At 41.6% G+C, this 14,035-nt stretch overlaps 1 protein-coding gene across 1 annotated transcript in view; it reads left to right on the forward strand.

Moving 5' to 3' along the window:
• The window catches only part of FRK (fyn related Src family tyrosine kinase), a 61,775-nt gene that overhangs the window by 30,836 nt on the left and 16,904 nt on the right, over positions 1 to 14,035 (forward strand). Inside the window, exons 4-5 of the mRNA XM_077301589.1 lie at positions 880 to 1,043; positions 2,618 to 2,786. Coding sequence (XP_077157704.1) covers positions 880 to 1,043; positions 2,618 to 2,786 — 333 coding nt within the window. The remainder of the gene's footprint in view (positions 1 to 879; positions 1,044 to 2,617; positions 2,787 to 14,035) is intronic.

Below are 14,035 nucleotides of genomic sequence, written 5' to 3' on the forward strand. Positions count from 1 at the left end.
CTCCCCTCAGTGAATTTCAATCTTTGGAAGAAGATTGGCTTTTAAACTGTTTTAAATTGATTTAAATTTCAAATTTAAATAGATTTAATTCAAATGTTTAGTATGTGATATTTTAATTTATCTTTCTTAATATTGTATTTAGATGTGAACTGCCCTGAGCCATCAGGAAGGGCAGCATACAAGTATAAAAATAAATAAAAATCCATGCTTGCCTAAGATATCTGGCTGGCCACAGTTGCGAAAGAGTGCTGGAATAGATATATAGTATTATTTTAATCCAGGAAGGTAATTTAAAATTATGTTATATCCCAGGAGTGCTGCATACTTGTATGCACAAAAACTAAAAACTGCTTTGCCATCCTATGGTAAATCTGGCCCTTCCTTTCTTTTTATCAAAAGCTGCATGTGCAGAGGGCAGTCTGCAGCTACCAGTGGAGGAACACTGTTGTGGGTGGCAAAGCTGGGGTTAGATCTTCACACAGGTGCAAACTGTCCGGGGCCCTGTTGTCTGTTGCTGTAGCTTGAAGTTAAGCCTAGTGCTAAGAGACAACAGCAGGAAAAGGACTTGATTTCAGGGTCCTGTCTGTTGACCCTTCATGGCAACTTGTTGGCCACTGTGAGTAACAGAATGCCAGACTAGATGGACCGCTGGTTTGATCCAGCTGGGTTGTTCTTATGTTCATGATTGTTTAAGCCACTGGGGCATCAACTGGACTCAACCTGGGTGTGAACTGCTTGTTTAAGAGTCCAGATTCCAGGCCTGACATCTTGTGAAAAAAGTCTAGATAGCAGGCAGTTTGTTGTAAGGTCTCTTTTTATGTGTTAGTTGTGTACATACAATGGCAACCTTCCAATACATTCTCTTTCATTGATGCCTAGTGTTTGATGGCACGACAGTGAAGCACTACCGAATCAAACAGTTGGACAATGGAGGCTTTTTCGTGACCAGAAGGAAAACATTCCCAACTTTGACTGCTTTTGTCAGACACTACAGTGAGAACAGTGATGGACTGTGTGTACGGCTTGGGAAGCCATGTGTAAAGGTAGCGCTTACACAAAGACTTTTTCTTTCGAACTATAGGGAACCTTTTGGTTATTGAGGTGATAAGTACTTAACCCTCCTACTGGCCAACATAATTATTTTAGGAAATAGTACATAACTGTGCCATTTCATTCTCAGAGGAGCCATATCAGTAAAAAATGTCATGCCATTTTGGACAAATAATTGTGTGGCTGCATGAAAAAAGCATGCCAACTCATGATTTATGAAGTCACAGTATAAATGTATATTGAGATGAAATCATCAGGCTCATAACTCTAGCTGTCTATACAAACTGACCAAAGGGGGGGGGGGAGATCAATTTCTTCAGTACAATATATATTTTTAAAAAGGCACCTAGCAGTGTTGTTTTCCTAATCTAGGATATTTTAAAATAATGTTTCAGATTCTAAAAGAGATTTAAAATGCAATTTAATAAACAAATTGTCACATGATTTTCTTTTCTTGGCTTCTCAATTTCCACCCCCTTTCCAATAAAATCAGTCATTTCAGAAGCAATAGAGTGAATGTTTATACGCTTACACTTCAGATTCAGTGAAGCATTCCATTTTTATCAAATATATGTAGTGTGAAAACTATTAACTCATTCCTTGCAATGCAGAGCTGAAGAGACAAAGATAGGGGGTGGGAATGCAGCACACAATGGTACAAAGGGCATACATCTGTATATGAAAAAGTTGTACTTCCTACAGAATGTATACAAGTTTGTTAGCATGCATTACTATTTTTAATTACATTTGTGAGAAAAAAATCACATAACCTGAAGAGCACTCGGGATTTTGTACAAATAGAAGAACTATTTTAATGGACTGATTAAACATGGTTGATTAGTAAACTAGGCTTTCTACACTCATTACTCTGACAACTACCACTGTTTTCTAGGGAAAGCATTTTTTGCTTTATCAGCATTGACTCTATAAGTTTGTGTATTGAGTGTTCATCTAAGACCTTACCTTATCTCAGCAGCATGGGTACTGTGGCAGAGGTACTTTCCCCCATAATGTGAGAAGCCCATGCTATTCCCTGTAACATCCTTTGACCTCAGAAAATGGGATAATGTTTGCATGAGGGGGAAAATGTACTGTGGACTTCTGGATTTTTTTAGGGCTTACACCACAACAAGGCATGTCACTGCTGTAGACTATAGATAATCAAAATAAGGACACAAAATAAGGACACAAGTGTCCATAGTTCACAGAGCAAATTCAGCCCACGGTTGTTCTCTTCCCTGTTCAAAGAACAAGGCTGTACCAAAAGGAGTAATTTAAAGTTTAATGGCCATTGCAGTTAAATATATCTCATCTAAAATTGCTGAGGTGTTTCAAAGATCCTATCATAGAGGAACAGGGCTCTGACGCAGCATAGAAATATTCTAAACACGTAGACAAATGCCCATTTCCACACATTAAGCCTATGTTTAAAAGAGAGGGCATTTTCCTCCAGCTCAGTTGGCAACCTGTGAGGAATGGCTGCCATGGCATGTTCTGTCAGACATAGTTTTTTTTTCCTTCTCAAAGATTGCAGAATTTATGTATGATGTTGTTTTATTCCCATCAGACAGAAGTTCCGGCTCCTTATGATTTGTCATACCAAACTGCAGATCAGTGGGAGATAGACCGTAGTTCCCTGCAACTCTTGAAAAGATTGGGTTCTGGCCAGTTTGGTGAAGTTTGGGAAGGCTTATGGAATAATACCACACCTGTGGCCATCAAAACATTAAAACCAGGTATGTTGAAAGTCTGTCTGAACATTTCTCATACAATTAACGGTAAATGGCTGTCTGAACCAATCAAACCTATGCTTGTCCTGAAATAAAAAAAATAATTCATCTAAAACTGAGAAGTTGTCATCAACTGATATCTTCCAAGTTTATTTATTGGATATAAAAGCTGCCTCTCCCTAGGGTATTTTGTTCCTGCTAATTTAGAGTATTCAGCCTGGCCTTTTCCCTGCAGGAATACAGATCAACAATTCAGTTGACACATTTTTCAGATTTGTCTAAAGGAGACTTAAGAGGACAATAAGTCAATAAAGATCTTTTGTGCCTGGCAGGTCCTTTTTTTCCTTCTTCCCCAGTGTTTAACTGCCCCCATGCTTTCCTTCAGTTGCCATGGAGCATTATAGCCCTCCACACTGAAGGAAACGACAGGTATATAAAATGAAGTGAATGTAATTCAGTATGTTCATTAATCTAATTTCCACATATACCCACATGTATTGGATTTTATTGTGTTTAAAGGTATTTATTGATTTTAATTCTATGTTTTATTGCTTATTATGCACACTTGCAGGGAGGGATAGCATAAAAGTCAGTGGATATTACTTCCACTGTGGGGTGTTGCAAGGCATGATTCTCTTCCCAACCTTATTTAACATCTTTATGCATCTTCTTGCCTAGCTGGAATGCTGGAAGGGAAGGGAGCATGTGAAGGGTGGGCGCTACTCAAACAAGAGCTATTGCATGCTCAATCCATAACTATCCCAGAAAGATGAAAATATTGCAGGAGCTCTAAGAAGCCTATTTGGATGAACAGAGAACTTCAAGAGGAACTAAGAAAGAAAAGGAAAATGTTCAGGAAATGGAGGGAAGGACAGAGCTCTAAAGAGTACCTACAGGTTACTAGGCACTATAGATCAATCATCAGAAAGGCCAAAGGTGAGAGTGAGCTAAGATTGGTCAGGGAAGCCCATTGTAACAAGAAAAGATTTTTCAGTTATGTGAGGAGCAAACATAAAGTAAAGGAGGCAATAGGCCCACTGTTGGGTGCGGATGGACAAACTCTAACGGAGGATACAGAAAAAGCAGAAAGGCTCAGCGCCTATTTTACATCTGTTTTTTCCCACAGATCAAAGGGTTTAGGCAAATCTAGAGATGGCAGTAGCCAAGGGATAGTGTCTGGGTGGCAGGTTGACATGGACAGAGAGGTTGTCGAGAGGCATTTAGCTGCACTGGATGAGTTCAAATCCCCTGGGCCAGATGAAATGCACCCGAGAGTGCTCAAAGAACTTTCCGGAGAACTTGCACAACCCTTGTCCATCATCTTTGGGACCTCTTTAAGGACTGGAGATGTCTCGGAGGACTGGAAGAGAGCAAACGTTATTCCGATCTTCAAAAAAGGGAGGAAGGATGACCCGGGAAACTACAGACCAGTGAGTCTGACCTCTGTTGTGGGGAAGATGATGGAGTAGATATTAAAGGGAGCGATCTGCAAACATCTGGAGGACAAATTGATGATCCAAGGAAGTCAGCATGGATTTGTCTCCAACAAGTCCTGTCAGACCAACCTGGTTTCCGTTTTTGACCAAGTGACAGGTTTGCTGGATCGTGGAAATTCGGTTGAGGTCATTTCCTTGGATTTTAGTAAAGCTTTTGATAAGGTTTCCCATGATGTTCTGATGGATAAATTGAAGGACTGCAATCTGGATTTTCAGATAGGTGGATAGGGAACTGGTTAGAGAACCGCAATTGAGTTGTTGTCAATTGTGTTTCATCAGACTGGAGGGAGGTGAATAGCGGGGTACCTCAGGGCTAGGTGCTTGGTCTGGTACTTTTTAACATATTTATTAATGATATAGATGAGGGGGTGGAGGGACTACTGATCAGGTTTGCAGATGACACCAAATTGGGAGGAGTGGCAAATACTCCAGAAGATAGAGACAGAGTTCAACGAGATCTGAAAACAATGAAAAAATGGGCAAATGAGAACAAGATGCAATTTAATAAAGATAAGTGTAAAGTTCTGCATCTGAGTCAGAAAAATTAGAAGCATGCCTATTGGACGGGGGATACACTTCTAGGTAACACTGCGTGTGAACGAGACCTTGGGGTACTTGTGGACTGTAAGCTAAATATGAGCAGGCAGTGAGATGCAGTGGTAAAAAAAGGCAAATGCCATTTTGGGCTGTATCAACAGGGGCATCACATCAAAATCACAAGATGTCATAGTCCCATTGTATACAGCACTGGTCAGACCACACCAGGAGTACTGTGTACAGTTCTGGAGGCCTCACTTCAAGAAGGGCGTAGATAAAATTGAAAGGGTACAGAGGAGAGCGACGAGGATGATCTGGGGCCAAGGGACCAAGCCCTATGAAGATAGGTTGAGGGACTTGGGAATGTTCAGTCTGGAGAAAAGGAGGTTGAGGGGGGACATGATAGCGCTCTTTAAGTATTTGAAAGGTTGTCACTTGGAGGAGGGCAGGATGCTGTTCCCATTGGCTGCAGAGGAAAGGACATGCCGTAATGAGTTTAAACTACAACAATATAGGCTAAATATCAGGAAAAATTTTTTCACAGTCAGAGTAGTTCAGCAGTGGAATAGGCTGCCTAAGGAGGTGGTGAGCTCCCCCTCACTGGCAGTCTTCAAGCAAAGGTTGGATACACACTTTTCTCGGATGCTTTAGGATGCTTTGGGCTAATCCTGCGTTGAGCAGGGGGTTGGACTAAATGGCCTGTATGGCCCCTTCCAACTCTACAATTCTATGATTCTATGGTCTGGGGGGTTGGGCTTGGGTGCCATCAATATGCAAATGATACACAGCTCTACCTCCTGATGGACAGTCCCCCCAGATGCATCCCCATACAACTTTGCCAGATGTCTGGAAGCAGTGTTGGGGGTGGATCAAGCAGAGTTGCCTGAAACTCAAGCCTTTAAATATGGCAGTCCTGTGACTGGGTAGAAAAGGTCAGAGTTAGCATGCCTGCCTTATCTGGATAAGGTTAAACAGTTGGTTGTATCCTCAACCAGAAACCTGTATGTGATCCTCAACGTGTCCTTATCTATAGAGGCACAGGTCTTGAGAATAGCATGGCTGCCATTTTTCCACCTCTGCCAAACCAAGCTACTAGTGCCCTACTTAACCTTAGAACACCTAGTCACAGTCATACTATATGATGATTACCTTTAGATGATCACCTTTAGATCACCTTAACCTTGCTCTGTGACTGGTCTAGAATGCACCAGCCAGGGTTCTCACAGGAACATTTGACCTGTGCTCCAACAGCTGCATTGGTCAAATTTAACATATTAGTGTTCAGTCATTCATTTAATTTATAGTCCAACTTCCTCCTGGAACTCAAGTCTGATTACAATGGCCCCTATAAAACCCCTAATCCCTACAACAAATATTAAAATCTCAGAATTATCACAAGTATCAGATGGCTAAAAGAACCCTCTTACCCCCTCACAGTCATCTACCGGGGGGGCTTGCATATTGGTACAGCACAGCCTGGGGGGGGGGGCATTGATCTTAAGAACCCATCCTCAACCAAAGACCTGGCAAAAGACCTCCATTTTACAGGCCCTTTGCAACTTTGGCAGCTCTGTCAGGGCCCTCAGTTATCCCAGGAGTTCATTACACCAGGTTGGGGCCAGGACTGAAAAGGCCCTGGCCTGGGTTGAGGCCAGGTGTGTCTCTCTGGGGCCAGGGACAACCAACAGATTAGTGCCAGCAGAGCGAATGCCTGTGGGGGGCATAAGCAGACAGGCCGTTCTACAGATAGGCAGGGCTGAAGCCATGGATGGCCTTAAACGTCAAAACCAGAACCTTGAACCTGATCCAGGCCATAACTGGTAACCAGTGAAGCTGCCTCAGCACAGGCTGGATGTGGATCCTCCGAGATGAACCTGTTAGGACTTCTGTTTTGCACCAGTTGGAGTTTCCAGGTCAAGGACAAAGGTAGGTCAGTATAGAGCAAAGTACAGAGTCCAGTCTAGCAGTGATTGTCACATGGATCACTGTGGCCAGACAGTCCAGGGGCAGGTAGGGTGCTAGTAGACTTGCCTGGTGAAGATGGTAAAACACTGCTCATGCTACCAGTGATCTGTGCCTTCTTTAAAAGGCCTTACCCATAAAGACATTCACGGTCTGGGCCCTGCATACCTGAGAGACATTTCTATCTATACCCCCCCCCCCAAATACCACTTCACTCTAACACTAATAAATGGGTGTATGTATGGCCTCAACCAGGGCCAGGACCTTTTTGGTACTGGCCCCTACCTGGTAGAAGGTGCTCCTGGAACAGATCCAGGCCCTGTCAGAATTGGCTTATTTCCACAGGGCTGGCAAGATGGAGCTATTCCACCAAGCTTTTGGTAGGAGCTAATGACAAGAGTAACATCTCCTCAACCCCCTATTGCAAGATGCCCCCTATTGCAGGAAACCAGCAGTCTGGTTTCAGGAGAATGGGAAAAATCCAGGATTGTTGATGTGGATAGTGTTGTTACTGGTTTTTATTTAATTTTAAATTGGAATGTAACTTTTTTTTATTATTTATATATGTCGGTGGTATAAAAAGGAAATAAATAATAAATACATTAAACTTTAACATATACTTAAAGTTCCTATACTGCTTATTTATAGACTGGGATTAAAAACAAAATTGTTCAGATTTTTCTTTTTGTGTATTATAGTGTTTGCATTATATTTCCTTGGCTTAAAATTTGTGTCCCAATTGATGGCTTACAAAATATAACTTTTGATATAAGAACAGAACAGTTTTCTGAGGCTTGGCTTGGACAGGGTAGATACTAATAATATTCACTATAGGCTTGGATGAGGGGGAAGATAGCATGGGATAGCGCAGAAGCTAAGCAGGCTCAGTATTTGGATGCAAGACCATCCAAGAAGACCCGGCAGAGGAAGGCTTCAGCAAATTGACAGCACTTACATCCATATAAGGTTGGACCCAAAGACCCTATTGTGTGTTTCCACTCATTGAGGTGTTTCCACTCACAGGATGATGGGGTTATCATGTTTTCACTGAGTTGTTCTCAGGTTAAAATTGAGGCATGAGGGGCTGCAGCAGGAAGGGGTCAGTGTTGGCATGGGAGAACATTGTTGAAACTTTCAGGCCAACACTTTGCTCTAGTTGTGTATTTTTATTAGTTGGGGGGAAGAATATGATTTGTATATTCAGATGGCTATATAATGTCAGCTTGTCATCATCTCCACTGTGTTTTCTTAGTTCATCAGGTATCATATAATAAATAGTTATCCAGTTAAAAAAAATACACTAAAGCACCACCAGATTGTTATAAAAATGCAGCAACAGTAGAAGATTTGATTCTTGATAGGAAACTGCAGTTTCAATGCAGGGGTAAGAGAATTGTAGGAATTATAAAAAAAACCAAAAGCAAAACCTAACAAATGGATGCCAGCCTCCAGGTGGCACCTGGGGATCCCCTGGAACCAGAGTTCATCTCCAGGCTACAGAGATCAGTTCCCCTGGAGAACTCTTTGGAGGAAAAACTCTTTGGCTTTGTACCTTGTTGAGATCCCTGACCTTCCCAGGCTCTGCCCCCAAATCTCTAGGAGTTTCCCAAACAGGATCTAGCAACCCTATCTGCCAATTCCCACCAGTGGCCAGGGAAGATCTGGCAACTCTACCCTAACAGTGCAAACGTATGGCATAGCTCACCCTGACCTTGCTTCTGTTTCTTTTGTCTTGTTCCTCCCCCCCCAGCCCCACCTATGAATCCCTAAATCTGCATTGGCCCTGGGTGTTGTAATGACTTGCCCTTATTGTTGAACTTTCATTTTCTGGATCCTGCCCAAACCAAGTGCACGATTTGTATGTCTTTGGGTCGGAAAAATGGCATAACATGCTTTGTACAGTCATGGAATATATGAGCTGGAAACTTCAGGCAAAGCTCCACTCAAGATTTTTTTCTCCGCCCCTTTTAAGAGAAACATAAATCATACAAACAGCTGGGGCTCCACACAACTATGCATTCATGTGAAAACATAAGTTCATGCATTACATTGCTTTTCTAATGGAAGTAAGGGGAGGTATTCTTTTCTACCAAGGGAAGCCGTGGGTAAAATATAGCCACAAGGACCAGTACCAGATTACTACCTGAGAATTAAAGGTCAAAGCAAAATTTCTTCACAATGACTTTTAAAATAGCAAAGTGAGTATAAGAATATGATAATTTGGTCTAAGCAAACAGAAGGAGTAAAATAGATGGTGAAATTTAATTGCCTTATAAGTGACATGAATTTGGAGCAATATTTACCCTGTTCACAGTTCAAATGAAGAAATGTTAATATCTGCTTAGAGATGTTATAAGTAACGTTACAGCTAGACTGACTAAGTGGTTTCCATCTCAGTGTACATAGTTCTGCATCAGATACATAATCTTTCTTCCAGTCTCCCCTTTGCTGTTCATTGTACACTTACTGTTCCTATCCCAGTGTTCCTCCATACCCTTTTACAGTTTTTGTGTACAAGGATTTCAATCTAAAGATCTATTTTAGATACATGCATTCACCTGTGCCAATGCAACTAGGATTTTTAGCTTGTTCACAGTCAATATCCTCCCCTCTTGCCACATCCTGGGCTTAAAAGTGTAAAAGAATGTGGGACTTTAAAAACAAACCGAGGTTGTGGAGCAATATGGCACGTGTGTGTATGTGTGTCACTGATTGGAAAGAAAAATAAAAAGATTCCACTATACATATCCTTAACACTATTTCACTCCCTTATATATTTGGGAAACAGCCTCCTGGGAGGAAACTGTCCGGGGCCCTGTCTGTCCAGGTCCACCCTGATTGGCCCTCCCCCTCCAGCTCCCACCCTCCCTCCTTGCCTGCTAGAAGCCTTGTGGCTGTGGCCTCCATTATTGCCCACGAGAAGAGAGGCAGCGCTAGGGCTTTGGAGCCCGCAGGTACACTCCTGCTGGGAGGGAGTCGGGGGGGGGGAGTTTGCAGCCTCCCTGCAGGCCGCAAAGCCCTGTTGCCACTGGCGAGGTGAGGGGGGGTCCACTCCCTGTAGCCCACTTTGCGGGCCAAAGGGAGCAGCGGCCACCCTCTTACGCCCTCCTGCCTGCTGCCCCTTTCAAAGCCCATTTTTAAAATGGGCTTTTCTACTAGCAATATTTCATAATATCCTTGAGACCAAGGATAATGGTCAGCTAGTTGTATAGGCTAGTATATACATGTTGGTATATAAATGATTTTAGCCATACGTTGACCACATAGACTTCAGAAATTCACTGCTTTCCATCTTCATTTTTCTAGTCTGTAAAATGGGAATAACAGTATATACAGTGTTATCATCAGGATAAATAAGACAAGGAATTATGTAGAGGCATCCTACAGTTCCATCAGCTTCAGTATACCAGTCATAGTTATAGTCCTCTGCAGTCATCCTATGCAGTAGGCACTGTAGCAAAGTCAACAGTAAAACAACTGTACAAACAAAAGCAACACTGACAACTGCTTCAATAATATTATTAGTAACTCTGTCATTCCCCAGTCATGATATTATGCACTGATAACATTCACACATTAATCATGGAAGGCAAGCATTAGTCAATACACGACAGTTTCTCTATTCATGCCAGTTTTCATTAGCCATTCAGCTGCTGTGCATGGCCCTAGCAGATCTGCTGGCATTTCGCCTTCCCTTCCCATTTCAGTGATGCTCAGTGGTGGGGAATAGGATATTCCTAGTGCCCCACCCAATCAACGCCACTGAGGTTGCCAAAGAGAACCAGCAGCTCTTTTCTGTCAGAGGTCATTCATAGCCTCACCCCTATAGCCTACTGGTTTGCAGAAAGCATTTCACTGGAAAGAGAGTTGACTCTGGTCTAAGAATTCTCAAACCTTGAAACACTTCACACAACTTAATCAGAGTCCAGTAGCACCTTTAAGACAAACAAAGATTTATTCAAGGCATGAGCTTTCGAGTGCAAGCATCCTTTGTCTGACGAAGAGTGCTTGCACTCGAAAGCTCATGCCTTGAATAAATCTTTGTTGGTCTTAAAGGTGCTACTGAACTCTGATTTTATTGTGTTACTTCAGACCAACGTGGCTACTCATTTGAATCTTCAAACAACTTGTCTGTTTTGAAATTGCAAAAATTTGCAAAGAAGAGATAGGCTATATGGACAATGATCATTTACCACTATAGCAGGAAGCTCCTAGTATGATCTGTCCAGCTTAGAAGGAAACAGCAATAGAATAGGAAATAAATCTGATTCTGCACTCAGTCATATATTTTGGAAATGGGTTATTATCCCTATAACCACCAACAGTAATTTTGGATCCAATAGAGATTGGCAGCAGCGGACCAGATAGAATGGAGATGCAACATTTTGTCTTCTAGGGAATGACCATGAGATGTCCCCTTTGTTCTGTTGCAGACACATGTATAGGGTGGTCATAAACTTATCGATGAATACTTAAGTGGTCCCATAAAGAGATACCATTTTGTGCAAAAGTCCCAAATGGATGTACTAAAGTACTTTGACAAGAGACATAATGCTTTCATATTTTAACATATCGCAATGCTCCCTGATTCTCAGCATCTAGTGCTCAGGTACAGGTACATTCAGGTAACTATCACACTGAGGACTGCATAAATGAAGACTTTGTTCCACTGCAACATTTCTGTGGACACAAGGAAAGTGTTTGACCATATGCATAATATAGGAAAATAACATGTTTTTTAGATTACGTTACACAGCGTCTATCAGTTCTAAATTCTCAATATGCCTGCAGTGCTAAAATGCAGGCGCTTTCAGGAGGAGCGGCAACAGTGGCGATGCCCCCCCCCCCGACTAAGCTGCTCGCCCTGCCGCAAACTTTGTGAAAGGGTCATTCGACCCCCAGGTTGAACCACTGGACTAGATGGACTGTATGGCCCCTTCCAACTCTATGATTCTATGTAACCATGAGAAGAGGGAAGAAATCCTTGAACTCTCCAAACACTCCAAACCCAGCTTGGTATAGTGGTTAGAAGCACAGACTTCTAATCCGGCATGCCAGGTTCGATTCTGCACTCCCTCACATGTAGCCAGCTGGGTGACCTTGGACTTGCCACAGCACCGATAAAACTGTTCTGAACAAGGAGTGATATCAGGGCTCTCTCAGCCTCACCTCCCTCACAGGGTGTCTGTTGTGGGGAGAGGAATGGGAGAGGAACAAGGAGTGATATCAGGGCTCTCTCAGCCTCACCTCCCTCACAGGGTGTCTGTTGTGGGGAGAGGAATGGGAAGGCGACTGTAAGCTGATTTGAGCCTCCTTCAGTTAGAGAAAAGTGGCATATAAGAACCAGCTCTTCTTCTTCTTTTCCTTCTTCTTCTATTTGCTCAAATTGTGTATTTTGTACTTGATTATTGTTATCTTCAGGAGTTAATAAGAAATAAAACATGGCAAGTTTTTAAAGTATACAAGCCTTTATATTAAAAATGCTGTAAAAGTTAATTTTCATTTTGGCAGATGACTGGACATATATATAACAGAGTTTTCTTGAAATATGCTCTCTCATGTTTAAAATACTGGTCCATCATGTGAGATGTAATAAAAATTTTTTATTTCAGGTAGGAAAAGAAACAATTTGTTTAATAAAATCCCAGGGGCAGTGTTTACAGGAATATTGAGAAGTGCAGTGTTACCCTATTAAATATTTTCATAAGATACTTCTATATTTATTTCATACCATTTCCCCCTGGACTGGTTAGAAGCTGATTTTTTTAATGCTGCCAGCACTGGATTAAAAATACAATTGATTAGTCTGCAGCCTTTACATTTTAGACAGGCTTCAATTAACCTCACAGAGAGAGGCACAACATTCCTAATTAACTGGCAGAAATGTTGATAAAAGCAAAGCCATCCATCTTTAAGATTTTTTATTAATGTAGCAGTGTGAAGGTTTTATTTTGTTTTTGATGGTGCCAGCAGTATTTGTTAGACTATATAAGACCCTTTATGTGTACTCTGGCACAGATTCCACTGTTTACCTTTATTATTGCTGAATATTGTCCTCATGCCCTTTAATTTGCAGTCTTGAGAGAAAAAGGGGAAAGTTGAGGCTGAGTAAAGGGATGTTTTATGGGGCAAAATATTGTACATCTCACAATGAAAAACCATGGAGTGTTCAGAAGAAAAGTGAACAGCAATGACAATATTTTTGTTTAAATCACTGTGTTTAAAGGCCAAAAATTATCTGAACATATGTGGAAAATTGCATGCACATTGTGCATAATATTTTCCAAGGACCAACTTTCAAAATAAAGACCGGCTTCAGAAAAGTTTAGGTAAGGAATTTCCCTACCAGCCATTATTACCATTCCCATTGTCCTTCCACCACTTTATTTCCTTCTGCTGAGCTCCATTCAGCAGAGCTCCATCTCTGACTGGTCCCTCCTGAATCTACTTGTGTTTACAAAGGGAGGGGAACATTACAGGCATTTGTGAGTAATCTCAGCTTTTCATCTACTTGGCACATAAAGGCTTAACAATAGGAATGAAAAAGGCCATGGTATGGTCACTATGACCGAGCATGCATGACATTGAATGTGACCAATATTTCACTGAAAAGTTTCATTCAGGACAGATTAATTACTAATGTTGTTGTTTAAGAGGCATCTTAAACCTGTTGTGAGTGGTGGTATAAAAATCCAGATATAAATAAATAAAAACTTTCCCATCAGTTGCCATATAATAAAATGCTCTTGTAAAAGTACCTTTGTTGTTGCTAGGTGCGAAGTCGTGTCTGACCCATCGCGACCCCATGGACAATGATCCTCCAGGCCTTCCTGTCCTCTACCATTCCCCGGAGTCCATTTAAGTTTGCACCTACTGCTTCAGTGACTCCATCCAGCCACCTCATTCTCTGTCGTCCCCTTCTTACTGTACCTTACTGTAGGGTAATAAATTATGCAGTATCTTGATATGCAGTTTTTCAGAATGTTCACAATATTGTACTTCATAAAAGCACTTATAGAAGGCTGTTCATTATTCTTACAAGAATCTTTAAGTAACTCATCTGGCCGAAATGCCCGAAATGCCTATGCATCTAATCATAGGTGCATAGTGCTTTTTATAATGCCACCCCTTATGGAATCATGAGTCTTGAAACTTAAGAAAAATAATCTTGTTCCTGATTTTTTTTGGGGGGGGGGGTTTTAGAGAGGCATGCTTTGTGTAACAACATGGGGAAAATATTTTTTGCTTTGCCTGCATGCT

Source organism: Paroedura picta, chromosome 1 (assembly GCF_049243985.1).
Source record: "Paroedura picta isolate Pp20150507F chromosome 1, Ppicta_v3.0, whole genome shotgun sequence".
In the NCBI taxonomy this organism is placed as follows: domain Eukaryota; kingdom Metazoa; phylum Chordata; class Lepidosauria; order Squamata; family Gekkonidae; genus Paroedura; species Paroedura picta.